The sequence below is a fragment of the Arvicola amphibius genome, chromosome 4 (genome assembly GCF_903992535.2).
Source record: "Arvicola amphibius chromosome 4, mArvAmp1.2, whole genome shotgun sequence".
Classification (NCBI taxonomy): Eukaryota; Metazoa; Chordata; class Mammalia; order Rodentia; family Cricetidae; genus Arvicola; species Arvicola amphibius.
This window is the reverse complement of record NC_052050.1, coordinates 91,206,911-91,216,175: the sequence shown is the minus strand read 5'-3', so window position 1 is coordinate 91,216,175 and position 9,265 is coordinate 91,206,911. Positions and strand designations below refer to the sequence as shown.

Genomic DNA, 9,265 nt, shown 5'->3' with positions numbered 1-9,265 from the left:
ACCTGTGCCAAGGAGCTTGGAGGCCAAGACTAGGAAGATGCTGCAGAGAATGACAACTGGGTGGACCCCAGATATGGGGACAATGGGACAAGAAAGAGGTGGGAAGCAGGCAGAGATGCAGCTGCGGATGGGGACACAAATACGCGATCGGCAGAGATAGGCCAGAAAGGACATGGGGACAATATCCACGGTGTTGGACAGTCATCCTTATACGAGAGGAGTCCGCAGTACTCTTTGCAGATCTCGGTTGGAGGCGGAAAAGTCGCTGTCCTGACTGTGCGTTTGGGCCATGACCCCCACAGCGGCGTACAGGCGTCTATGGTGGCAGCAGTGGCTTTGGGAAGGTCGGAGGACTCTAGTGTATCACAGCATCGGAGAGTTGATGAATCACACTCGTGTGATGCGCTCAAACCCTAGAAGGATCCTAGCATTCCCTGGGAGTGGGGCGGTTCACAACCTTTAAGAGATGTCGGGTATCAGGATACACCTTGTAGTAGGCAGACAGGGTGATGAGATCAGGGTCCTTTGAGGGTGACGACTGCCCTGGGTGCCTCCTGGTAGTTCTTAGGGGACTTCACATACCTCTGTGTTGGGGATGGGGCGTCACCAAAGAAGTTAAAAAATGGGATGGGAAGGGGGGAAAATTAGATGGCGACGCACGTGACACTTCCAGCAGGCTAACGCACTGATAAACACACCCAGAGATAAGAGCAGTGCCTGCCCTGTCCACGCCCAGCTCGCAGGTTCAGGCGGTCCCGCAGCGCCCCCGCCGCTCGCGCCTCTGCATCCTCCGGAGGCGCCGAGTCCAGGCGTCTCTCCAAGGCAGCACGAGGCTTCCACGGGCTGCGCTGAGTCCGGGTCCCCGGCCCGCTGTGCTTCCAGCTGCAACCCCGGGCCCGCTCCCCAGCAGCAAGTAACGCCGGCCGGGTAGAAGGCGCGGGCAACCGCAGGCGGCGTCTAGGGTTGGTACCCACAGCGCGTTGCTCCCGCGCCGAGCGCGCTCCTCCCCGCTGCGGAACACAGCAAGCACTGCTACCGGAAAGCGTGTCCACGCGCCGCGGGCCTCGCCGCGCGCACCCACTGACACCTGCACCGCTGGGGGTAGGGAGGGGGATAAGGGTGTGAGAAAGCGAGTCAGGCGGGGTAGGGCCAGAGGGGATTGTGTGAAGCACAGAATACCCACCCGGCTTAGGAAGGACATAAAGAGGTCACCCACTAGAGGGAGGTACATTGAAGATATAGCTGCTGAAGGGGCGGAGCCAGCATCAGTGGGAGACCCGAGGAGAGGATGAGGCTTGAAGTACAGCCAGGGTCGAGGAGTTGGGGGGCGAGGTAGAAGGGCTGAGGGTAGGCAGCCTACCATAGTCCTTTCGGCAGAACTTCTTCAGGCTGATTCGATAACTGCCACGCGCAGGTCTGCAATGTGACTCACAGTCTAGGGGGAAAGGGTGGAGGCTAGCAGAGTTCCATGCCTCTCCCCCATACTGGTCTCCTATAGCCCCCTTCTCCAAGGTCATACCAGTCTGGGACTCTGGCGTCCACTCACCCTGTGGCTCCACAGGACTGCTTTCTTCAGTGGGTCCAGGGACGGGGGTCTCTAAGGAGTGTGGGAGAATAGTCTATGATGGGGTGGCAGGGGCATCTGAAAGGCTCAGGGGACAGACAGACAACAGTAGTTGATTGCTTTGACTGAGGTGACTGAGACAGGGCAGGGTCACTCACTAACACAGGGCGCCACAGGAGACCGGCTCTGCTGGAAGCCTGGGGCACAGCGGTTACAGGTGAGGCCAGTAACACCATCCTTACAGGGACACTGGCCAGTGGTCTGGTTACAGGTTTTGCCAGCAGCACCAACTGGATGGCAGTCACAAGCTGAGGATAGAAATGAGGGACTGGTTCAGGAGTGAGTCGGGGCTCTGGGAAAGTAAAGCAAGAAGGCATGCGGTGGCAGGCTCACCTCTGCAAGCACGGCGGTCACTCAGGACACGGCCTGGGTCACGATAGAAGCCCTCCCGGCAGTAGTGGCAGTGGCGACCAGCAGTATTGTGCCGGCAGTTGAGGCACACACCCCCACTGCGGCGCCCAGACAGTCGGTACAGCTCCATGTTGAAGCGGCATCTCCGGGCATGGCCATTGCAGGAGCAAGCTGCAGGGAGGGATCAGTCAGGAGCAGCCCTGCCTGGTCAGAAGTCCCCGGGCTACCCTCCAAGGCCTCACCAAGGCAAGCGTGGGCTTCCTGCCCTGTAGCCCGCTGCCATGGCCTGTCACAGTAGAAGGGCTTGCAGCGGCTGCAGTCAGGGCCCTCTGTGCCATGCTGGCAGTCGCAGATCAGGTGGCCATGGCTGTCCAACAGACACCGTGAGGCGTGCCCATTGCACTTGCATCGACCTCCCACCTGGAGCTCAGTAGCTGAGTAGGAATAAGGGACTGTGACCTCCCGGTCCCTTATGTCCCCCAGTGTGGCAGGCCTTGTGAGTAATATGCGAATATCTGTGGCAGTCACCCAGTCTTGGAGCACGGGACTGTTGTCCAGATCCAGGCCCTGCGGGCTGCCATCCTGCACACTGAAGGCTAGAAGGCCTCCACCATCAGGCTGGGCCTGGGGGGCTGGGAAGCAGAGGGCTTCTGGCCCTGGACCAGCAGGGCCATCAACAGGAGCAGGCGGACGGCCATAGTCCAGGCTACAACTGGAGGAGAAGAAGCCCAGGGGGACCCAGCTGCGGCCATGGTCCTGCGACTTAAGCAAGGCCACGGAGGTTGGGGGAGCCGAGCAGAAGCGTAGGCTCACGAAGACCAGCTCAAAAGCCTTCCCCAGGGGCACCGTGAGGGTTACGTTGAAGGGTGACCGTTGCAGCAAATCGGAGCGCCAACAGAGAGGACTTGCAGTGCCCGGAGCAGAGGTCAGGAGGTCTGCAGAGTGTGCCCGCTGCGGGTCCGAGGAATCGCAGACGCGATTGGCCGGCCTCCCGCACGTGCTGGACGCCAGCACCTCTCGGCCCAGAGCAGCGTTCACTAGGCCCGGAATACAACAGCGGGGTTCACCCGCCTCATCATAGCAGGGGTCGGCGGTGGCCGGCAGCCCTGGGCTCAGTGCGGCGGAGAGCGTGCCTGCGGTCAGCAGCAGCCCCCAGGGCCAGGTGGGCATGGCCGTGGCCGCTGTGGTGACCAGCCAGCTTCCGCCCAACGATTCTGCCCTCGAGGAGAGTGAGTCTAGTCCGAGACTCTGCCTGCCGGATCTGCAGTGCCAAGATAGCAGAGCCCCCGGGCGGCCCCAACACAGGCCCAGAAGTGGGAGCAGCCACGGGCACGCCCGGGGCCAAGCACAGCAGCAGGGATGTTGGCGAGTCCTGCTAGGCCTGGAGCGTTGACAGGCGTCGCCCCCGCTCCCGGTGCCTCCGCCAGCGGAGGCCCCACCCGCCGCCGGCCGCCAGCACTCACCCACGGAGGGCCAGGAGGAGCAGGTCTCCCGGCCTCCCGGGAAGGGCCCTGGGCGGGCGGGGCCTGGGGCGCCGGGGCTGCCGCCTCCTCCTGGCTGCTGCAAGGGCGGAGGAGCTGTGCCAGAAGTGGGTGGGGGGCTCAGGAGGCGCGAGCCTGGTCCTAGCTGGGGGCGGAGCTGCTCGGCCCGGGAAGGAAGGAGGGGAGGGGGTCTTGTCCCGACAGCCAGAATCAGAAGCAGATTCAGACACAGGCTGGGCCAGCGCGGGAGGGGGCTGGGAGGCCCGAGAGCCGGGGGAGGGGCTGGAGAGCCAGGAATGCGCTGACGAGAGGGGGGGCAGCGCAGCCTTGCAGTCCGTGAGGGACCACCCAGCAGGGTCCTCGGCCTGAAGCCAGGCTTTGGCTGCTCCTGGGGTGGTGCCACGTGCGGGCTGGGGTCTGGGCCACTCCTCCCCGAGGTACATCATGCAGGCACAACCATAGGTCTGAAGCTTGAAGTCTTGGATGCTACCCAGAATAGGGGAACACAGTTGGGGCTGGCGTTCTTGTAGGGTATCCCCAAGGCAGTAGTCTGTTCTAGCAGAAAGAACTCAGGTCTGATTTCAAATCCAAGCTGTTTGGATTTCTGGCTGTGTGGCCTGAGTTTCTCAGTTTCCTCATCAACCAAAATGCCTATTGCTTGCCATGCTTTGCGGAGTTGCTGGGAAGACTTGATGTGCCAACAGAGATATCATCCTAAGCTAGGAGTTCCACTAGGGAGCACCGGGGTTCTGCTGAGTGCTGCGATCACTGATCCTCAATGGGATCGGGCCAGTCTCAGCCTAAAGCATTCCTGGGTCTCGCTGAAAAGTCGCCATAAGATGGCCCCATTGTCCAGAAGGACTTGCAAATTTGGAAAGTGGGCCGGGAGTAGTCTATTTGCTGGCCCCTCCTTGAGGTTCAGGGTCTGGCCACCTGTTGAGGAAAGGTAAGGGTTTGACACACGGAGAAGGGCTGGTCACAAATGAATCAGATTCAGAATCCCTGAACCTGACAGTCTCCATCCTAGTAAATCTGAATAATGAAGCAAGCCTCTGCCCCAGATGATTTGCCAGGGCACAAGCTGGAGATGAACAGCTGTAACTGCGAGATCCTTGCCAAGAGGAACCAATGATTCTTTTCTTCCTGCCTCTGTCCTTGACAGGCCAGGCAGAGCTGGGGTTAACTCCCATCTTGGGGAGAGTCCTGAGGCCCAAAGACCTAGTTCCAGAAGGGAGGCTGACTTCAGGCCAGTCTCTGCAGCTGGTAGAAGAGGCCATATGGGTATGCCTGTGCGCTCAGAGCCACCAAGGTGGGTGAGTGTTCCTGACAATAAAAAAGGAAAGGAACAGAAGTGCCCTGCTTTTCAGAGAAGCAATAGTGGAGTGAGGATGCTGGGACCCTCCCAGGACAGACCAAGGGTGTGGCCGAGGCAGACCCTTGAAGAAGCAGGACAGCAGGCTGGTGGATACTTGGTTTGGCCTGTAGAACAGCTGACTTTGACCCTAGGCACTTTCCCAGGCCTGCTGTCCTTACATGCAGGAATGGGTAATGGCGAACAGACATCGGAGAGGGACTAGTGGCTCCTCTCTTCATCTGCACAGGCACAGAGCCCTGCCTTTCAGCTTCCTACAGGGAACCAGAATGTGTCCTTTACAGGTAGTTATGGGCTGAAGCTGTGTTCTTCCATAGGTCAAGTTCAGAATTAACCCTTTCCCACCACCTTCTCTCTGACCACTGGTTCTCAACCTTCCTAACACTGTGACCCTTTAATACAGTACCTCATGTTGTGGTGACCCCCACACACCATAAAATTATTTTCATTACGACTCCATAACTGTACTTTTGCTACAGTTATAAATTTCAATGCAAATGTCTGTGTTTTTCCATGGGCTTAGATGAGCCCTTGAAATGGGTCATGACCTATGGCTTGAGAACTGCTGTTCTAGGTCCTTCTACACACCCTCCTCATAAGGATGGAGGAGCTCTGGTGGAGGATGGGAGGAAAGCCTGGGGGGAACCCAGGCTGGCCTCTGAACTTCAAGATCCCTGCTAGAGTCCCCAGACTGTCAGCCAACTGTGGAGGGGGAACAGCCTTTTGCTTTGTCCCCAGCCCAGCCTCCTTGTGAGCTGTGGCTTCTGGGGTCTGCAAAACATGTGATGGATTCTGATGTGGGTGGAAGCTGGTGTTGGGCTCAGCTTTGATCAAGTCCTAGGGGACGGGGAGGGCACAGGACAGGGGCTCAAATGGCCATTGAATTGCCTTCTGCACAGACTCTGGCCCCAGGGCTACTCTTGCAGATGGTGTCCTGGGCTCTCTCCAGTCTCCAAGAGAGGCTTAGAACTCTCTGTGGACCCAGCCACCTGTCCTGGCCCCTGACTGAGGCCTCTTAGTCCTTCCATCTCAGGGCTCCTACCCCCTCCGGGCACTTTCTGCAACAAAGAGGCTCCAGGTCCCCGTTTCACACCTGCAGGAGCCCCAGCTCTGCACTCTCTCCCCAGTCCAGTTACAGCAGCCGGCTTTGAGGGGGCTAGGGATGATAGAGTGTGACAGTTTCAGGACGCAGGGAGCTGCTGACCTCTCAAATAACCCCCTACCCAGCCCAAGACCTGGTCCCCTTCAGACACTCGCCCCCACTACTTCTTGCCTTGAACAAACATTTACTGAGTGCCTATTATGCCTCCAGAGGCCAAGACGTGGTGAGGAAGGCAGACAGCTCCACACTCTCCTTGCACCTTTGCGCGGACTTTTTTTGCGAACCTCCTCCCCTTCCATATAGCCAGGCCAGCTCTGTGGCAACAATCAGCTCTCCGAGCTCAAAAGCATCGGTGGGTGGAGAGAGAGTGTGAGGGGGAAGGGCAGAGAGGGCAAAGGCTCTCGTAGCCCTCCCTACCTCTTGAGGGTTCGAAAATAAAGTTTAGGGAGGGTCTTCTGTGTTCCGACTACACTGAAATACAGCACCTTCCTTGCCTAGACCTCGCTGGGAGGTGGCCCCGCACACAGGCTTAGGGTGCCCCGGGCTCTCGCTGCTGCTCCGCAAGCCCAGCCCTCCGCTGCCGAGTGTGCCAGCACAGAAAGGTGGCGGACAGGAGTCCGAGGTCCGCGCCAAGAGCAGCCAGCGACATGCTCTGGACCAGATCCAGGCAGGGCCCGCACAGCGAGAAGGTGATGCCCATGACAGCTGCACCGGCCAGGACGGCCAGAGCGCCGAAGGGCAGGATGCAGCGCGGCCAGAAGCCCCCTGCACCGCTGGTGGCCAAGAAAAGGGTGTGCAGGGCTAGAGGGGACTCTGGACGCCAGGTCTGGCAGGGTGGGCTCGGGCAAGGGCTCTGGTATTCTCATGTTTCCGACTAGGTGGCCGTGATCCGGGGTGGGAACGAGGGTGACGATGGTAAGGATGCCCACCACAGGTTACACCCTGCTCTGCCACGTCAGAGATAATTAGTCCCTGACGTGGTGACGACACCAGGATGCCTAGGAGTTCCACTGCCTCCTCCTGGTTTTGGCAAGGAATTGAGTGGGCGTGGGTGCGTGTGTGTAATATCTAAAGTGCTTCCTCTATCTTCATGAACCCTTCACAAATACCCTAACTCCACCCAGAGCACCTCTCCGGCTTTGAGCACCTAGAACAATCGGTGGGATACTACCGGGGCCTAGACTGGAGGAAGGTAGGAAGGTTAAGGACTACTCAGCTCCCCAGAGGCAGGCCAGGAAGAGGACAGTGCCTTTTCCTTCTAGGATTTATAACCCAGCACCGGGACAGGACATTGAGCCAGCAGGAATAATAATAAACCAAGTGAACCAGTCGATAGAATAATTCTGAGTAGACTGTTGTGGAAAAGGGTCCTAGGGTGGGAAATGACTAGTTGGCAGGGTTAAGACCTCCTCTGGATCAGCACACTTGGGCATAAGCCTTTCAGGCAGCAGAGGCGTGACCAAAAAGGGCTTGGCTAGTTTAATGGGTGGTTCAATAAGGGGCTGGGTGCTAGCTGGACAGGAAGAGGCAGCCTCCTCTCTTGCCTCAGATTCCTGGATTCTGGTGTCCAGGAGACACTTCTCAATCCAAGGAGGGCCATAGTTTTTTATGTTCTACTGTCTCTCGTTCCTTTGACGCCCTTGACAGGGACGGTGTCTTGACTGATTTTGGCAGGCCGGACTGACCTTCGTAAAAACTTTCATTTCTAAGGAGGGCCACCAGCTGGTAACTAGAGCTGGCTGCTTAACCATCACCCAGTCCATCCCCCTCACCCACACACTTTACCTGGCTCTCCATAGACATGGCTTTACTTCTTGGCACACGACCTGTCGGGGCCCCCGAAGGAGCAGTAACTCCCGTGACAGAGGCTGTTGTCTCTTATGGAAGGCCCCTGTCCTCTCCCTAGTTTAGTGAGGCTCCAGACCCTGTCTACACGATGCTAGTGGACAGCTCAGACTATAATGCCTGGGATGTGTGAAGAACTCTTCAAATATACTTAAAATCCCAGCACCTGTGAGCAGAGGCAGGCGGCCGAGGAGTTGGAGACCAGTCTGAGCCACACAGTGATATCCTGCCTCAATAAGAGTATAAGGAACAGGAGCTGAAGAGATAGTTCAGTGGTTAAGAACAAACACATGCTTGCTTTCGGGCAGGTGGCACACACCTTTAATCACAGTGCTCCAAAGGGAGAGACAGGTGTCTCTGTCTCAGTTGAACTTGGTCTACATACTGAGTTCCAGCCAGTAAAGGCTACATAAAGACCCTGTCTAAGAAAACATAAAGAGCACTGGCTGATCTTCCAGAGGACCAGCTCCCAGCATACACATCTGGCAGCTCACAACAGCCTTTAACTCTAGCTCCAGGGGATCTGATGTCCTCTTTTTTGTCTGTAAGGGAACCCACACACAGGTCATACAGATACTTATTTTTATGTCTGTGTGATGGTGTCTGATCCCCTGCAACTGAAGTTACAGACAATTGTAAGCTGCCATGTGGGTGCTGGGAATTGAACCTGGATCCTCTGGAAGAGCAGCCAGTGTGTTCTTAACTGCTGAGCCACCTCTCCAGCCCTGTCATACATACACAATTAAAAATAAACTAGCTGGATGGTGGTAGCACAGCCTTTAATCCCAGCACTGGGGAGGCAGAAGCAGGAAGATCTCTGAGTTCAAGGTCAGCCTGGTCTATACAGCTAGTGCCAGGACAGTCTCCAAAGCTACACAGAGAAACCCTATCTCAACGCAAACAAACAAAACAAAACCAAAAATAAAAAATATCTTTGTTTTTTCTTTTTTGGATCAAGGTCTTGCCAGGCGCACACCTTTAATCCCAGCACTTGGGAGGCAGAGGCAAGCCTGTTGAGTTCAAGGGAGCCTGGTCTAAAGAGTGAGTTCCAGGATAGGCTAGAAGGCCACAGAGAAAAAACAAAATAAAATAATGTCTTAAAAAAAACAAAAATAAACAATATTTTTTTCTTTTTTGGATTAGGGTCTTAATATATAGAGACCAGGCTGGCCTCAAACTCAAGAGATACACCTGCCTCAGTTTCCCAAGAGCTGGGATTAAAGGAAGGGGTCACAATGGCCAGCTAAAAATAGTCTTTAAAGAAGAGATTCCACAGGTTGTAGCCTTGACTCCTAGCTTCTGTGTAACCTTTGGTGGCAGCACCAAAGGTTGTGATGGGACCATGGACTCAGACATGGTCCTTAGCAGAAGCCAGGTCTGGATGTCACCACTATTCCAGGGCGTAGAGCAGGCCACTCAGACTGGCACAGTCCCAGTGGAAGTATGGCCCTCGGGCAGTAATAAAGCCCCAGATTTTGGGCATCCACATG

At 56.6% G+C, this 9,265-nt stretch overlaps 1 protein-coding gene across 1 annotated transcript; it reads right to left on the bottom strand.

The window, feature by feature from the left end:
- Nucleotides 1–745: 745 nt before the first annotated feature.
- Ntn3 (netrin 3) lies at nucleotides 746–3,145 on the bottom strand. Its single transcript, XM_038329052.1, has 6 exons — nucleotides 2,218–3,145; nucleotides 1,958–2,146; nucleotides 1,723–1,872; nucleotides 1,547–1,597; nucleotides 1,361–1,435; nucleotides 746–1,095 (listed from the first exon to the last, which is right to left on the bottom strand). The coding sequence occupies exons 1-6, from the start codon at nucleotides 3,143–3,145 to the stop codon at nucleotides 746–748; spliced, it is 1,743 nt and encodes a 580-aa protein (XP_038184980.1).
- Between the last annotated feature and the right edge of the window lie 6,120 nt (nucleotides 3,146–9,265).

Coding starts and splice junctions, on each gene's coding strand:
- Ntn3 (XM_038329052.1), bottom strand. CDS start 3,145: ATGCCCACCTGGCCCTGGGGGCTGCTGCTGACCGCAGGCACGCTCTCC. Junction 2,147..2,217: donor GGAAGCCCACGCTTGCCTTG/GTGAGGCCTTGG, acceptor CCCTCCCTGCAG/CTTGCTCCTGCAATGGCCAT. Junction 1,598..1,722: donor TCCTGTGGCGCCCTGTGTTA/GTGAGTGACCCT, acceptor CACACTCCTTAG/AGACCCCCGTCCCTGGACCC.